General features: G+C 45.5%; 1 protein-coding gene across 2 annotated transcripts; it reads left to right on the forward strand.

Annotated features, from left to right (window-relative positions):
- The first annotated feature begins 2,054 nt into the window (after window positions 1-2,054).
- Window positions 2,055-17,646, forward strand: TNFAIP3 (TNF alpha induced protein 3). Of its 2 annotated transcripts, none has more exons than XM_019732785.2 (9): window positions 2,055-2,504; window positions 5,581-5,890; window positions 9,340-9,530; window positions 10,186-10,333; window positions 10,500-10,670; window positions 11,515-11,695; window positions 12,793-13,697; window positions 14,657-14,838; window positions 15,562-17,646. In XM_019732785.2, the coding sequence occupies exons 2-9, from the start codon at window positions 5,596-5,598 to the stop codon at window positions 15,814-15,816; spliced, it is 2,328 nt and encodes a 775-aa protein (XP_019588344.1). In that variant the 5' UTR covers window positions 2,055-2,504; window positions 5,581-5,595; the 3' UTR covers window positions 15,817-17,646. The 2 variants fall into 2 exon arrangements, with proteins under 2 accessions (XP_019588344.1, XP_019588345.1); XM_019732786.2 differs by having other exon boundaries at window positions 2,373-2,504; window positions 12,793-13,346; window positions 15,562-17,212.
- The last annotated feature ends 237 nt before the right edge of the window (window positions 17,647-17,883 follow it).

The raw sequence follows: 17,883 nt of genomic DNA on the forward strand, positions 1-17,883 counted from the left end.
AAGTGTAGGGCCTGAGTCCTGATTTAGAAGGTGGAAAGGACAGTAAAAACCAGAGAAGAACAGAACGAAGTATGCCTCCTCAGGGAGACCATCACTCCAATAGTAGAATTACGGGAAATTGGGGTACAGCAAAATTGAGGGCTATAGACTATTCCTGCAACTAACTGCTATTACTTTGTCATGAGTCCTGCTAGGCAAGGTGGCGTAGCATCTATCTCAGGACAATAGAGAGCAGCAGATATGGGCATGGTCTTTCAGGCTTGTTACTCTCGCTATTGCATTCCTAGCTCATCAAGTCAGGGAGCAGACGGCAACCAGAAAAGGGAGGCTACAGGAGGAGGTGAGAGACCAGAGCCAAGAGATGAAAGACAGCACAAGAAGAGAGCAGTCTGAGGATTAAGGATGACCTCATCTTTTATCACCTTAAGGAGCCCGGCAAAGTTTCCTGAGGAAGGAATCAAGGCCTGTCTGGCTTCCAAACCCACATTCTGCTGCTGCCCAGGGTCCACGTTTGGCTAAGTGACAAGTGACCCTCGTGTTGTGAGGTTAGTGGCCAGGATAAAAACGGGGGCCCTGAGACTCAACCTTGTAGGATCCTTTCTGAGAGTAATGCTTTAATAGTTAAGACTTAACAGTATGGACTTTGGAGTAAGACAGGCCCAGTGCCAGTTGCGGCTCTGCCCTGTACTGATTGTGTAGACTTTGGGCAAATGGCTCAAGCTTCTTTAACGTCAATTTCTAAGCTGCAAAGCGGAGTTGTTGTGAGGTTTAAATGGCAGAATGTCTTTCAAATGCCTAGTCTAAAGATTGCCATATAGTAAGGACTTGACAAACATGATGACGATGATGATGATGATGATACTAGCTTGACAATCCATTGTTTTGAGTGTTGGCAGCTAAAAACATTTGTGAACCAAGAAGAGAGCAAATACCAGAAGATTTGGATTTGAAAAAAATTCCAGCCATCAAATGACCAGCACCAGGTTTGGGACCCTGACCATTACTGAGGCTCTGCTCTAAGTCTCCCTTTGCCAAAACAGTACCAGCCTCCACCCAGCCTCATTCCCAGTCTCTGCAGATGGGAATGGTCCTTACTGGAGAAAGGAGCAGGTTTTTCTAATTCAAATAGTGCGAAACATGCCCGTGAAGTATGCTGAAGTCTGTAAGGGGACAACGGTACAGAATATTTCAATCTAGGTCTAGTCTAGCCATTCTAGGAAATGGGCCAACAGGGTGGTAAAGGGCCTAATACCCTCCCTCATGCACTTCCACTGCCCAGGGGGCTCACACCTATTTCCACAGGACACGCTCTGGATTAAGACCATGGGTTATCACACTATTTAATAAGGGAGGGGAGGGGGAGTAATTACCCCACTGGCACCTTGGACGTGCTTATCAGGACATCTAAAAAGACTCCTACTAAGGTTTTAGGGGGACATAGCAGGGACAGTAATGGACTGGAAGTGAAAAGCCACCTGAATGTGATGCCATCTGGACACCTGGTGTGTAGAAATGGACAAGGCGAAATCAATCAAGTGCGGGATGGGGTTGGTTGGTAGTTGTTCAGATTCCTAATTTTATCTAAGACCTGCCTGGTTCCTGCGAATTTTAAGGCTGCAGGGCCAGGAGGTCTGTCACCTCAGACTTGCATGCCATCAGCCTGGGGACCCTGGCTGACGGACGCAGGTGGTAAGGGAGCAAGCGTGACTGTTTCTTTTTCTCGAAATCCCCGCGGGGGCCTAGAGTCCGGCGCTCCCCTACGAATTCATCACGTACACAGCCCAAGCTGTTCAAACCCGCCCGAGGCCTGAGGTCCCGGACACCGGGGTGGTTTTTAGGGTTTTCTTTTTTTATTTTTCCCTCGTTCTCCACAGCTGCTTTTCTTCAGAACGACTGAAAAAAAACCTACTTCATGTACAGTTCCCATCACCGCGATTTCCACATGGATGTGACGTTGGGTTCAGCTTCCGAAATGCCCAGGTGACTCACGCGGGGACACCCCGGGGGGGGGGGGGCGCAGGAGTTTCTCGGGCGGCGGGCGGGGCGGGGCGGGGCGGGGCGGCGCGGCGGGCGGTGCACGGCGCCCCTCTGCGGCGGGACCGCTGCGCGGCTGCGAGCCAACCCGCGACATTGCAGGTCACGTGACCCGCCGCGTGGAAAGTCCCTGGGTTTCGGAAATCCCCGGCTGGCCTGGCCGCGGCGGTAAAACAGAAAGGGAAAAAAGAGAACTGGCAGTCTGCAGCCTTCGCGGCGGGCCAAGTGCTGAGTGCTCAGAGCCCGCGGGGGCGGAGCGGCAAGAGAGGCCGCGGGAGACCTGCGGCAGCGGCGGCACCGGCGCGATCCACACCCCCGGCCGGCCCAGCCCGCGAGCGAGTCCGGAGCCCGGGCGTCCATGGGGCTCCGCTTCCACCCGGCTCCGACCCCGACCACAACCACGGCCTGCGGCGTTCGCCTGTGCTGACCTGGCACTTGGGACTTCGAGAGAGGATCGGGCGCCGGGAGAGGTAACCGCTGCAGCCCGGTGCAGTCTGCCCGGGGCTCCTCGGGGCACGGGTTGCGGATGCGCTTTTGGCAGTGACTTGTGGGCTGGACCCGTCGACTTGGCATTGGTTTTGCAGCGGTCCTGGAGGGCAGTGTGTTGGCCGTTTATGCTCATTGGGTAGGTTTTGGAATGCTGGGAGTTGAGGTTGCCGCGCCAGATGTTAAGGTGACAGCCGTGGTTTCCTCCAGCCAGCTATTCCTTTCAGATTCTGCAGAGCATTTCCACTGCAGCTGACTGGTGGAGAGTCGCCCCCGTGGCTGTTTGGTCGGGGGGTCGTTGGTGTTCTACTCCTTTTCGTGTCTTTTTTGGAACCGAGAGCTGCAAGCTCATAGCCACGTAGACCTTGCAGAATGCTGTGGCTTCTTCCCAGATTGTGCACGACCAGTGCAACAGCGGTGTGTCTTGGGCAACAAATCCCGGTGAGGCTGGAGGGCTCACTCAGCCAACCTTTCCAGGGACAGCTTGCAGACACTCCAAAGAGTTCTATGCAGGGGTTGGCTGGGGAGTCAGGGGAGGAGGTCCATAGTTTTCAGTTGCAGCAGTGTAACAGAAGAGTGCATGTAGAAGTGAGTCGTTGGCCTGCCTTTTGGGGGCTCCAGTGTAGAGCGGTCTGCACGCCCCTGCCCCAGCCCCTACCTCACAGGCAGACAGTCTTTGTCAGCTCGGGTCGTCCCACATCCTGCCACCTGGCCTCTCAGGAAAGCAGTGGTATTAAGTAAGGAAGGAGCTCAGCTCTCTTGGAGACGGCTTTGTTTTCAGTTCTCCGTGCCTCTGATCTTTCCTGGGAAAGCCGGTCTGGTCAAGTGTCTCAAGGCAGCATTTTGGGAGCACGCTTGTTCATTAAAGAGTCTTCTGGACCACAGCCCTAATGGCCCAGGTTATTGAGCATCCAGTCATGGCTCCATTCTCATTGTCTAAGGTGCTTCTTTCATTCTTGCAATTCTCTGTACAATTTTTGAATATTTTCCAAAGATTCCATGAGGTATTTGTTGATAAAAAGTTAGTGAGGTAAAAGAAACTTAAAAGTGAAGGGCCATCTTGTATGCCGTTGCGTATAAGGACATCGCAATCATAGGTCAGTCAAATTTATTCTTGAATCTTAAGTGTGGAGAAATCTAAGTAAGGGGTACTTTGGACAGTGGGTTTTGATTTCTTTTAAGGAGGCAATTCTGCAGGCAGTGCGAGGCTAAACCTGTGAATGAGATGACACCGGGCTGTTGAATATTGACCTTCACATGTCTTGCATGGTTTACAGCTCTCACTATTTGAAAGATCTTTAGGTGCAAAAGAAAATAATAGAAGAGTTAGAAAAGCAAAACTCCTGCACCTAGCTTGTTTAAAATCTTCCTATTGCCCGTCCTTTTCCATCTGGAAAGGCAGGCATTGCAACCACAGGTATGGTGCTGTGAGAATAGCAAGGGGCAGGTGTTGGAAGACCTGGTTTCAAGGCAAAGCTCTGCTCCTGGAGATTGTGGGACCGGAGCATGACCTGTACTTCTGTTACCTGAGCTGCAGACTAAGATGCTTGGGTGACTTCAAGTTGGGGAGTAAGGAAGGTTGTCTTGGATTTTTAGCCCCCGAGTCAAGCACAACCTTCAATAGATGGCCAGACAGTGCTTGTTAAGTGACGGATGGACAAATGGATGACATCATAAGAGAGACTTTTGCTATGCCACAAAGGGGAAGTATGTGTGGTATTTTTGTCCCTTCATTGTGTTTGTGGTCCTGCTATAATTTGGCCTAATTCTACCTGCAGGCAATGGTTGACATCAAAGGAGAGATTAATATCTTACCCAGAGAATGACTTCTCCAGACCTGCACTGGCAATCAGATTAGGGATCCTGACCCAAAGCTACTACCAGAAAATTCCTCAGGAGCATTCTTGGGGTCATCTAGTCCAACTCTCGCCATTGAGTGGGCCACAAGAATCCAGATCGCCTTATCAATGGTTTTAAGAGAACCTAGACCCACTTAGGAGTGGCTTCCCTAATATCTAGGTTTCTTCTCTCATTTATATTGGTTTAACTTCTTTCTCAACTAGAGGCTTGGCCCTGGCAAATAGCATGATGCAGGAAACTTCTAGGGAGTATCTTCATACTCTGAAACCATCTTTATCTTAGAAATTAGGATATATAGCGATGCACCCTACTAATGGCCAATGATTGAGACAGCTGGCTCTCCACACAGCTTCCCACTGCAAAGATCCCACGTTACGTCCGTTCACATCATTCCACACTGTTGTCATGGGTTGTGGATGCTGGTTTTGTCCCCCTCCCCTACATGTGTCCCTTGCTGAAATTTCTTTCCTCTTTTGTTTCCAGACTTTCATTTCCTTCCACCAGTTGATTATGTTTGAAGATTTCAGGGTGAAGACAGGGTGGGAAATATATCTGAGTATTGGTACCACGCATGATAAAATTTGGTTGGCAGTTGCATCAAAGTAATTGAGCTCCAATGTCTGCTCTTAGAAGTGTAGTAATTATTCTATTACTGTTATTATTCTACTTCTTATTCTGATGTTGTAAAATTCAGTGGAGAGGTTCGAAAACTGCTGATTGTTTGCTCTTAAAATTGCAAAGCATCTTGCTGGAAATAGGCTTTTGCGTTGGTTATAAAACATTCAGTTATAACTTTATAAATAGTATACATTTTCTAAATAAACGCCTTATAAATATTTCTCTTTGGGGCTACCGAGGAAACTCTATAATCAGATGCCTGTGGGACAGCATAAAATTGCAGGATTTTTCACAAAATATTTACTGTCTTTCCAGTACAGGGTTATTCCCCTCCTCCTCAATACCCACTCTCCGCCTTCCTTCTCTTGTTTAGACTAATCTTTAAGAGTGATGTAACTTAAAACAGTCCAGTGTGAGTTAATCTTTGGGGCCAGCTAGTATCCTGGGAGTAGAGGTGACTAAGATCTTTTGCCTACAGATTAGGGTAATGAGAAGATCAAACACTGGGGTTTCCTGCAGGCAGGTATATAGGAGTAGTACCAAAGTCAAGCTAACGGAATGGCTTTTTCCCCTTCTCTTCAGGTGTTGTGGGGCAGGATGGCTGAACAACTCCTTCCTCTGGCTTTGTATTTGAGCAATATGCGGAAAGCTGTGAAGATCAGAGAGAGGACTCCAGAAGATATTTTTAAACCTACCAATGGGATCATTTATCATTTTAAATCCATGCACCGATACACACTGGAAATGTTCAGAACTTGCCAGTTTTGTCCACAATTTCGGGAGATCATCCAAAAAGCCCTCATTGACAGAAACATCCAGGGCTCCCTGGAAAACAAGAAGAAGCTCAACTGGTGTCGAGAAGTCAGGAAGCTTGTGGCCCTGAAAACAAATGGTAAGACAAGCTTTTGTCTAGGGGGTTGGGGGTGGGTGGGTTGGGGTGGGGTGGCTTCCACACTGCTGGGTCTCCATTCATTTAATTTGAATAGAACTAGCCCAAACTCAGATCTCTTGAGGCCATAGACATCTTAGTATAGAAAATCTTTGGGGGCATTTGATGAAAGCAAGCTTGTTCTGTGAATATTCTCATTAAGGATATTTTCGAATTGTATATATTAGAAAGCAGAGAGCATCAAGGCTTAGGGAATGCATTTCTAAACACCATGCCCCTGTTAGGTGATTTATGTAAGTATTTCTTGGGACTGTTTAATCATCTGTAAAATACCCTTCCCTGGCCAGTAACGGAAATGCTAAAAGGCTTTAAGTTCAAAAGGAAAGCCTGGTGTGAAAACTGGTATTACTGTTGTTTCCCACTATCATTAGAAGATGCTTGTGACCATGGCCTTGAACTTATTAAATTGATGGCATTTTATGGGTTAACCAGTGGACGGCTGTTGGAAAAAAGAGGGGCTCCTGTTGTCTACTCCTCCCTTATCTAGGTTCTGTTGTTTATGGTCCCATGATATGAACTAGCAAGATAGTTGAGATTTTTAGCACTGATTTTAGCCCTGTACTTTGTTATTTTTAGGGCTAGTACTGCATTTCTTGCTGATGTCTGTGCCTATCTGCCCAATGGCCCGTTACCACTAGTAGTTGTTTCCTGTTCTAAGCTTTACTGTTTTGTTTTTTAATTATTTCCTTTGAGCAAGAGTATGCACATCACAGAAACATCCGAGCATACTGTTTCAGGCAGATACAAAATTCTGCTTTATAGATACAGCTAATTATCACAAGAAGCGAGTAGACTGTTCGAGATCAGTTGAATGCTTGGAGTCTAGGTAAGGGCAGAAATATCAGGTCCTTAGATCAGTGACAATCCTAAACCATCCCAATTGAAATAATACCTACATCCAGGTGCAGAAAGTCCTGCCTGACAATGACATGATAGGAGCATGAACTGAAGTAACTTCATTGGTACAGTAACTGTGGCCATTTTTGACTTGGGTAACTTGGTGTGTTTGAGGGACGTGTTTTCTTGCTTTGGGCCTGGGGTTCTTGTGCATCAGCTCTACGTCTTGCTTATATTTTTTGAAGTATTGATGCTTAGATGCAGATAGGAAAAAAAAAAGAAATGGGGATAGCTAGTGTTTCCATTGTTCTTGGCACTAAATCAAGTGATACATAGAAGTAGATAATTATGTGAAGTCATCATCAAGGGGTTTATATTCCTGACAGTTTGTGGTTTTCACTCTCTCCCTTTTTGTTACAAAAAAGGGATGGAGTCAACTTCGGGAGAGTTGGAAACAAAGAGATTCTGCCAAATTAGAAAAGCGGTAGAAAGGGGGAAAACCTTATTATTCCGAACAGCATTAACTGACATTTTAAGTTTCACTTGCTTTATTTCCTTAAGAAACAAATGGAATATAAAGAGTAAATACTTGTTTTGCAAAGATTTGTCATTTAAATCAACAAGGATTCACCCTACAAAGAAAACTACAAAGGCCAGTGCATTTTGATAACAGTTTCTGGAAATAGGGATATTTAGGCTCAGAATCCTTTTCCTTTCCCACTTGCCAGAAAATTTCTTAAAATTCTGGAAAAGGAAGAAAGATATTTAGGGGCGGGGTGGGGGGAAACTAATGACTTTTCCTCAGATTTTTATTGGCACCGTTTCTTTTTAAGCCTTCCACCTATAGGAGGATTCTACAAAGTCAGTGGTCTGGGGAGGGGGTGATTCACAAGTTTGCATTTGAGGATATGAGACTGCGGTGAATGAGGAAGGGAGTAGGTGGCATAAAATTGAAACTTCGTGTGAAAAATTCCAGCATCTATTGGCTGCAGCGATTTCACTTGTATAATGAGTAGCCCTATTCCAGCTCACCCTGACCACACCCACTTGGAAAGTCCAGGGTGCACTTCGCAGTTTAAATGTCTACACACCAGAACAAAAAGTACAATAGCTGTTGCTCAATTGCTAGTCAAATAACTTAGCACTGGGGAATTCCAGATGTTACTTAGGGAATTTTATACTGGTGCATCTCAATAAAGAACTGAAAGTAAGCACAAGAAGAAGAAAAAAAGCCTTATCTTTGCTCTAGATTTTGCAAAGGGGAAATTTCAACAGAATGCAGTCGTTGCTACACTTCTGCCAAGACACACTGCTTGGGTGATCTTTTTCGTTCATTTGTTTGAGTACTTATTTAGCTAGTTTTTGTAGGTGTACATTGAAGGGATACTGGCTATGGATGTGTTTTTGAGGGTTTTTGTGGTTTTTTTTTACAGTTTGACTATATTTAAAATTTGGTAAAATTTCAAATAGCTTTATTGACTTACTTATAAGAAAGAAAACAGTTGAACTTTTCTTTTTAGAAACAATTGTGCAAGCTCCTGCCATAATAAAAATAGATGGAAACAGCAAAAAAATAAATAAATAAATAACAATTGTGCACTTGCCAAAAGAGATTAAGAAATTCAGTTTTTTGGGTTTATTAAACATTCCACCAAAATGTTAATTGTTTGCAGGTTGGAATACGTGCAGTCCCTTAAATTGTGGATTTTAACCTATCAAAGTAACAAATGAATGGAATAAAATTAGAACTGTGTTTTGTTCAAAAGGCTCAAAATTCTTAAATGCCAGCTCTAAACACTGAGTTATTTTCAAATATAGACATCCAGTCACTCTTGAACTTTTAAGAAGGACTCTGTGATTTCTAACAAACAGGTTCACATACAGCATTTGTGGGAGGGCGAGGGGGCAGTGATGGGCGGGCAAGCAGGTGGTAATTCTGTGTTCTCAATCCCACTTACAAACCAGTAGAGGAAACTCCCAGGCCCCGAAGGCTGCAGTGGAATGGTCAGGTCATTTACCACTGAGTCATAGCCAGACCGTGCTTGTCTAGCAATGGAGCCAAGCCGGCTTCCTGGTTTGTGCATGTTCCCTGTGTGTTCTCTCTTCGAGTCAGAGAGCAATCGTGTCAGTGTCTTAGCCAGAGCATCAAGGCATGTTGGAAAGGGACAGACTTCACAGATCATAATCCAATGCCCTCATTTCACAAAGAGGAAAAATAATCAGAGAGGTGGAGGAATTTCCCCCAAGGTCACCTAAACGAGTCAGGGCAGAGCTGGGTTGGAACCAATGTCCCATGATTGTCTGTCCCTGGTTCCTGTGCTCTGTTGGTCTCAGTCACTAAAAATAAGAGTGACAAGAATGATTTTTTTTTCCCTTAAAGCTGCAATCACCTTGTGAAATGGTATCAGTGGGCCCTTTGACTGAGAAATTCAACCATTTGCATTGCTGCGAGCTTTCTTGTGTCTCCCATGATAGCAGTAGGGCTCATTTATTCTGAGATCCTGTGCTAGGCCTTGGATGTGGATTGCTTGAATTTGCTTCCCTTGTGTCCTCAGGTGATGGAAACTGCCTGATGCATGCTGCTTCTCAGTACATGTGGGGGGTTCAGGACACAGACCTGGTCTTGAGGAAGGCGCTCTTCAGCACTCTCAAGGAGACGGACACACGCAACTTTGAATTCCGCTGGCAGCTGGAGTCTGTTAAATCTCAGGAATTTGTGGAAACGGGGCTTTGCTATGACACTCGGGTATGTTTTGCTCCCCCATTAAGCATCTATGGACACGGCATCATGGTGGGGGGAGGGTACCTCAGGCCAGCCCCTGCTCTCAGCAGCGTCTGATGTACTAAGTCACATGAACTTGGCTAAGCAAAGCGTAGTCAACGGAAAACACCAGAAACCTCCTGCAGGATGAACTGGAGGCTTTTATCCCTCCTGGGAGGCTTCAGGGCAGCAGAGTCCCAGCTGTGTATGTCTTTATTTTAGCTTGATCATTCTGTTCATGGCCTTCCCTGTGACGTGTTGGTTGGTTTTCAGTTTGATTGTCCTTTGCATGCTGTACTGAGCCAGCCAGTCAAATTCAGACCTCACCATTCTCAGTCACAAGTTTGGGATTTTTGTGTACATTTGGATGAGGGGCTTCAATGTTATGCCTCATCAGGGATTTTTTTGAAAGCAGGTGCTGTCCCCGTCCTCCCCCACTTTGGCCTTGTAGTGGAAAAAAGTAAAGGAAGAAAACCAAAATGGGGAAAAAAGGGTGATCATTTGAATGATGATTTCCAGGAAGGGGAAAAGTAGGCTGAGTTATATAAATGAATAACTCTAGCATGAACTCAGAATGATTTTTTTTTTAATGCAAAGTACATTCCACGATTTTTATTCCTCTTTACCCCTCCCCCTTTAGAATTGGACTGATGAGTGGGACAACCTTATCAAAATGGCATCCACAGACACCCCAGGAGCCCGAAGTGGCCTTCAGTATAATTCACTGGAAGAAATACACATATTTGTCCTTTGCAACATCCTCAGAAGGCCGATCATTGTCGTTGCAGGTGAGATTCCCACAGATCGTTTATCTGTATTGAAGTGCCTTTCAACTCTCATGCTTCAGCTCTTAGGAAAAACCCAGCTGCCAAAGTTACAGGCAACAGTAGCTCCGTGGGATTGGATGAAAGTCACCTGAGGGCCTTATTTTTTTCTTTCTCTTTCCTTCAACAGACAAAATGCTGAGAAGTTTGGAATCGGGTTCCAATTTCGCTCCTTTGAAGGTGGGCGGAATTTACTTGCCTCTCCATTGGCCTGCCCAGGAATGCTACAGATACCCCATCGTTCTCGGCTATGACAGCCAACACTTTGTACCCCTGGTGACCCTGAAGGACAGTGGGCCTGGTGAGAAAACTGAGCATCAATGCACATTTGTAACTGCTGGTAGATAGCGGCACACCCTGTTCCCACCGAACATCAGCGTTTGCTCTTTTTGTCCTCATTGAAATTGTCTCGTTGACGTGTATTATTTGTCTTTAAAAGCAGTAATCTGTTATTTGCTTGGTTGGCAACAGTAATGCAATAGAAGTAGTCATGATACCCCCTACCTTTTTGTGTATGGCTTGCAAAGTACTTTCAGCATGTTACTTGCAAATAGAAGCTATATGTATACATATTGCTACTACCATTTCTGTTAATACATGACAAACTAAGGCACACAGAGCCTTTACTACAGTGCCTGGCATGAAGCAGGTAGATGTCTGTCAGATTAGCTCTTACTGTAATGGCTTAATGTGCAATAGGCACTTTGTAAGTGTTGTAGATACATTGTTTTATTTCATCCTCACAGCATCCCTATGAGCTGCAAGCATTGGTAGCCTTATTTTACAGATAAGGCTCTTGAAACTCATAGAGGTTAAATAACTTGCCTAATGTCACAGATTTGAAAGTGGCAAAGTCAGCGTTCGAATCAGATCAGCCTGAGTCTGAAGTGTGGGAATTTAACCTATAAGATCCACTGCCTCCAGGCTGCTTAATATTCTGCGAGCTTCCTGGAAACAATGCATTTTATATTAGAGTTTTGTGCAGTTTGTTTCCGCATTTGAGTTTGTGGCTAGATAATACTTTTCCACTCTATTGTATCCTTTCTGCATATTCAAATTTTAATCATTATATACCTATGCAGCCTCACACACAGTCTCATTTAGTAGAATCATATTTGGCTTATGTGTTATTTTTTCCCCCTCAGAAATCCGAGCTGTTCCACTTGTTAACAGAGAGCGAGGAAAATTTGAAGACTTAAAAGTTCACTTTTTGACAAATCCTGAACATGAGATGAAGGAGAAGCTCTTGAAAGAGTACTTGATGGTGATAGAAATCCCAGTCCAAGGCTGGGACCACGGCACCACCCATTTGATTAATGCTGCAAAGTAAGCACTTTAATTTGAGCTCTAGCCTTTGTCTTGAATTCAGCTGTTTTTAATTCAGTCACATACGCTGCTGCCACCCCAAAGCTCAACAGTAAAGTCATTTAAAGCCAGTTTCTTCCAATGTGAAACAGATTCAGAGGTTTGTGTACAAGTCAAAGAGGATCACAGTCTTTGGTTTCAAATGGGAGCACGTAATTTATCCATCATGATTTTCTTGCACATCTGGAATGCTGAGAATCAGAATTGTGGCTTTTATAAATGTCTTTATGTTAAGGACAGTTGTTTTTCTTAATTGTCCTAGTACTGGACTAGCAAGGGAGAATTCTTAGAAACAAAAGTCTTCTTTCCTTGGCTTCTTGGTAAGGACAGACACCCCAGACACAGACTGGGTTGCAGAATGTGTTTATGTGGTAGCCGTATGATTTCACCACAAGGAAAGGGGAGGAATCACCCAGAGTGCACAGTGCACAGGTGTCCAGATTTTAAACACTTGCTTTATGTCAAACAGATGCCTAGGTCTTAGAACTTGAAATGCACAAAGAGATGACCATGAAGGCGTAAGAGAATCAGTTTCCCAAAGTGGAGAGCAACAACTTACAGAGTCAGAAATAAATAATACCTGAGGGTGTGTCTGCCTCTTAGTTACTGCTCATGACAGTTAACTCTAACACAGACCAGGCATCAGTTTAAAATAACAGCAAAATGCAGAACACAAAGTTCCAAAGTAGTTTGTACCATAGAGTAGACTAGTCCCAAAAGAACTACACAGTTATCTCTGAGGAGTTAGAAAGTAGAAGTGACTTTTTAAAAGCAGAATAGAGTCATTAAGTGTAGAGGCAGCCCCAGAGTAGCCCTTTCTTTAGAATTATCCATAACTTTGGGTGGACCAAGATTGATTAGAGAAGACCGGGATTTTTGAAATCATGAAGTACTAGACCATGTTTTGTGGGAGGTGCAAACTCTTCGTGATAGGCCTGCATTTCAATGACTGGTTATAAAGTTACTGCCTGAATCCACATGGTGCCAGTTTGCTCTGTGAGCTAATGATGGAGAACTGTGTGTGTGTCTGATCTCATATTGGTTTTTTTATTCTTCAGGTTGGATGAAGCTAACTTACCAAAAGAAATCAACCTGGTAGATGATTACTTTGAACTTGTCCAGCACGAATACAAGAAGTGGCAGGAGAACAAAGAGCAGGGGCGGAGAGAGCTGCACGCTCAGAATCCTTTGGAACCTTCTGTTCCCCAACTTTCTCTCATGGATGTAAAATGTGAAACACCCAACTGCCCTTTCTTCATGTCCGTGAACACCCAGCCCTGGTGCCATGAATGCGCAGAGAGGCGGCAAAAGAAGCCAAACAAATCCCCCAAGCTGAACTGCAAGCAGGGCCCTGACGTGATGCTTGGCGCCTCTAGAGGCGAGGCCTACGAGCCCATGGCCTGGGGCCCAGAGGAGCCTGCTGGGGGGCCTCATTCGGCCCCTCCAACAGCGCCCAGCCTTTTCCTGTTCAGCGAGACCACCGCTATGAAGTGCAGGAGCCCTAACTGCCCTTTCACATTGAACGTGCAGCACAATGGATTCTGTGAGCGTTGCCACAATGCCCGGCAACTGAATGTGGGCCACATCTCGGACAAGAGGCATTTAGATCCTGGTAAGTGCCGAGCCTGCCTCCAGGATGTCACCAGGACATTTAATGGGATCTGCAGTACTTGCTTCAAAAGGACTACGACAGAGTCCTCCTCGAACCTCAGCTCCAGCATCCCTCCTTCCTGCCATCAGAGGTCCAAGTCGGACCCGTCGCAGCTCTTCCAGAGTCTCTCCCCACATTCTTGTCACAGAGCTGGGAGTGAGGTCCCCTCTGGCTGCCTCTCTCAGGCCGCAAGGACTCCCGGGGACAGGATAGGGACAAACAATTGCAGAAAAGCTGGCTGCACGTTTTTTGGGACTCCAGAAAACCAGGGCTTTTGCACGCTGTGTTTCTTCGAGTACAGAGAAAATAAATGTGAGTGAAATGATGGATTTCCTAACTTGTTTCGAAATCCCTGTCTAGAACAGGTTTTCTTCCTTGAACTTCCAGAAAGGAGCCCCTCTGGGCAGTGGGGTAAAATATCAGAGGGACAGTCACAGCGGCTCTGCCAGCCGAACATAGAAGCAAAAGGCACAGAATACCATGTTCCAAACCCCGAAAGTTCCCTGTAGATAGAGTTCATAGAATTTGTTTCCATAAGTCATTTGCTGTTGCCTTTATAGAGTTTAGACTTCTTTTGAAACTTTGGTGTAATAGAGAAAACTCAAAATCTGAAGAGCAGCAGTTGGAGAGAGGAAGTCTCCACTGACATTGTAAGGAAACATTTGTGGTTTTAGAAATCTCTAATCTGAAAGATGGATGGGCAGTTAATGTGTCTCTGTTCTGTTCCTGTGACTGACCAGTGTGGCATGTTCAAAAGTGAGAGATGTTCCAATTTTCAATTGAAAATTATAAAAGGACACACACACACACACACACACACACACACACACACACCCAGGAGTACCAAAAAAACATATACAATTGGACACTTTGGTCAATGTTGCTCAAGCAGTAGTTGACCATAATCAGAAGTGTCTGGACGCTGATGGTAACCACTTTGAGCACCTCTTGTAATTGCAGAAGTCAAACGTGACTTGTATTCATCTTTTGTTATCAGTATATATTGAGTATTACAATTTCAATACAGTTTTCCTTTCTTATATATACTTTTTTATACATTTTTTGGCGTCTGTGTGTGTGTGTGTGTGTGTGTGTGTGTGTGTGTGTATATACATACATATATATATATATATATATATATAGAGAGAGAGAGAGAGAGAGAGAGAAGAGAAGAGAGAAGGCTGGTATTTGGAACCTGTATGTCTCTCATGTCATTGTCACTCTGCTCGGTGACCCATATGTGGTACTGATTAGCATCATCTCTCTTCTAGATTTTGTTGCTGCCTCGGGGAAAGCCAGTCCCACAGCCTCCAGGTTCCAGAATGCGGTCCCCTGCCTAGGAAGGGAATGTGGCACCCTGGGAAGCACCGCGTTTGAAGGATACTGTCAGAAGTGTTTCATTGAAGCTCAAAATCAGAGACTTCGTGAAGCAAAAAGGACTGAAGAGCAACTGGTAAGACATTTCGAGGCACTCTGCCCTCTCCTGGGAGGCACTCCTCCTCGCTGGAGCAGTTTCTTCCGACCGACTGCGATCAGCATCCTTTCCTCCTTGCTGAGTTCCAGGGAAGAACCTGGGGAAGAAGCACCTGTGGTGCTGGGGTTGGAAGTGTAGCAACTACTGTTGATTTAAATGGCCTAAGTATACTTTAGAATTCATTTTAAAAAGCCAATAAAATAAGCTGTAGAGTCACACTTTTTCAGAAGCCTCCCAAAGCCAGATGGCGACCAGAGACTGCTTGGATTTGTAGTAGTAGCACAGACACCTAAGTGGCCAGCAGACTTTCTTACTGATCCTTTATCAAAAGAAGACAGGAGGAGGGGACAGAGCGTCCAGAGCTGCCACTTAATGCCATCTGATTGATGGACGCCTCTCCTGTTGTTTACAGAACAGTGGGGAATCTGTCTAAATAAATAAGGTCTGCTTATCAGGCCAAAGGGAAGCGAGCTGGGCCAGCATTGGTAGCTTCCGTGTTAGAATTGGGGGTTCCGTTGGCCTCCCTGGGGCCAGGTCTCCTTTTGTGGGATTGGAAGGGAAGTCCTCGGAGAACTCCTGTTCATCAATTGCGGTTCCCTTGGTCAGGCCGCTGCTCTTCGCCCCACAGAGCTCTTTGGAGCATCCACATTGTGCTCCCCCTGAGACCTGTGAGCCATAATTCTCTCTGCTCTCTCCCCTCAGAGAATGAGCCAGCGCAGAGACATGCCTCGAACCACGCAGAGCGCCTCCAGGCCCAAGTGCGCCCGGGCCTCCTGCAAGAACATCCTGGCCTGCCGCAGTGAGGAGCTCTGCATGGAGTGCCGGCACCGGGCCGAGCCGGCTCCCGAAGAGCCCCCCAAGCAGCGCTGCCGGGCCCCCGCCTGCGATCACTTTGGCAACATCAAGTGCAACGGCTACTGCAATGAGTGCTTTCAGTTCAAGCAGATGTACGGCTAACCGGAGACAGGTGAGCCAGCTGCAGCCGGTCGCCAACATGGTGCTATACTCAAAACCCTCTGGATGCCACTGGAGGCTCAGTCCCAGCAACAGTAGGCTGGACGGTGTCTTTGAGCAGGAGAGGAAAGATAAGCTCTGGGTCATGGCCTTGAATTTGGTAACCAGGGGACATTCCCAGGTGGCCTTCAAGCAAAGCTGTGACTGGCAGCAAATGGTGTTGGATTCAGCCCCGGGCCGTTGCTCCTCTCTGAGGGGAAGGCCCAGAACTTTATGGACTTGGGATGCGTGCCAGGACTGTGTCATCATCCTTCGAGAAGAGGGAAAAGACACACAGTCAGAGCCACTCCACCTGCCCTCCATTGGCATTGCTCAGAGACGGGGAGCTGAAGTCGTGTGGCCCACAGGCCCTCGCGAGAAGCTCAGGAGGCTCAGGGAAAACAGAGATTTTCAGTAGTTAGTGGTTTTTCCCTGACTCGTTCTTTTCCCATGGACTGATTCTGAAGCTGCTGAGACTGAGTTCATACTGAAAAGCAAACCAGCTGCTCTTTACCGTATGCACTTGCAAACATCAGAATATTTTAGTGGGAAGATGTGCAACTCTTGGTTATCACCATCTTCACTTCTAAAGAGGTGAACTTCAACTGAGGTGTGCATCAAAATATGTACATATATAATGTGCCCTTAGGTATGAGGGATTTTTTGTTTTCTTTAATGTTGAAATGCTGCCCTAGAGATATAAGAAGAATAATATCAATAACCTGTTTTCTGGTTGTTGTTAGGGCACCATCTGTATACGCAGCAGCTTTCATGAACTCAACCTGCTGCTTTGTTAAAGGCTCATGTCTGTCGAGTCCACTTTATTTATTTTATTACAAATGTAAAGGTTATTTAAATGAAGATGTTTTTTTTGCTCTGTGGAGAACACTGTAGTGTCTTCTGGAGAAAACGTATTTGCTTTGGGTCATGTGGAGCCAGGCAAGTTCCTGACTGCAGTGGGGGAGTCGGCATCTCTGACGCACTTCCATTGCCTTCCCTAGGAGAGAAGGAATGGCGTCAGTAGTCAGTGTGTTAAAATCTCATGCTGCTGCTTAATGAAACTTTGGCCAGAGCCACTCCCCAGCCACAATATATACTTGCCTCTCAGTATCCTACCTCCTTAGAGATGAGTTGGAAAGCAGCAGGGGTGAGATTGGAGAAGGTAAAGATGTGGCCTGTGATGATGGTTTGATTTGCTGTGTTCATGCTGTGTCCCGGTGCTGGGCAGTGGCCTCGCGTCCAGTGACACCTGAGCATTGGGACAGCAAAACCCTATAACCATGAGGATATGTCTTTCTATCCTTGGTCTGCAGTTTCTCTGTGTGTTACTGTCGTACTTGTTCTAGAAAAAAAAAAAAAAGGAGGGGAAACACGTCCCCAGACGTAAAGGCTACCATTTTATTTATTTTTTTGGTCTGGACGTAACACCAGAAAATATTGGCAACCTATAATTCTACATGATCTTTACTTGACATGGTTTCCACTTGGGGCATCGTAAGTCTTTTCCTTGACATAAATCTTTATAATTTTTTTCTAAAGATTTCAAATAAACTTCAGTGTTTTCATGTAATTCTTTTAAGTTGATATTGTAATAGTTGGTGTGTATCAATATTCTCATTTTTAATGTGAAAAAAATGGAGTTATTTATACTTATTATAAAAAAACATTTGAAATTTGCACATTTAGTCGTCCCTAGTAGTATTCTGTTTACTCTGTTGGATTTCTTCAAGTTTTCCTCAGTAATTGTAAATTTCAAAAAAACCAATATTAAAAAATAAATTATTGAAGAACAAATTTTGATGTTGCCTATTTACGAATGATGAAAGGAAAAGGCCCAACTACTAAGACCGCGCCTCCCAAACAACTTCAAGGTACCTGGGCAGCAGGAGCCACGTCTCTTACCCAGGGGCAGGAAGAGGGCTCTGTGAAACCAGTCACTGCGGGAGGGTAAGACATCAGTTTAACAGTGAGGACACCGAGGCCCGCAGAAGAGTGGGAAAGCCTGCCCGTGCCCGTTCCCGTGAGATCGAG

Source organism: Rhinolophus sinicus, linkage group LG05, assembly GCF_036562045.2.
Source record: "Rhinolophus sinicus isolate RSC01 linkage group LG05, ASM3656204v1, whole genome shotgun sequence".
In the NCBI taxonomy this organism is placed as follows: domain Eukaryota; kingdom Metazoa; phylum Chordata; class Mammalia; order Chiroptera; family Rhinolophidae; genus Rhinolophus; species Rhinolophus sinicus.

Coding starts and splice junctions, on each gene's coding strand:
- TNFAIP3 (XM_019732785.2), top strand. CDS start 5,596: ATGGCTGAACAACTCCTTCCTCTGGCTTTGTATTTGAGCAATATGCGG. Junction 9,531..10,185: donor GGCTTTGCTATGACACTCGG/GTATGTTTTGCT, acceptor CTCCCCCTTTAG/AATTGGACTGATGAGTGGGA. Junction 13,698..14,656: donor CGAGTACAGAGAAAATAAAT/GTGAGTGAAATG, acceptor TCTCTCTTCTAG/ATTTTGTTGCTGCCTCGGGG.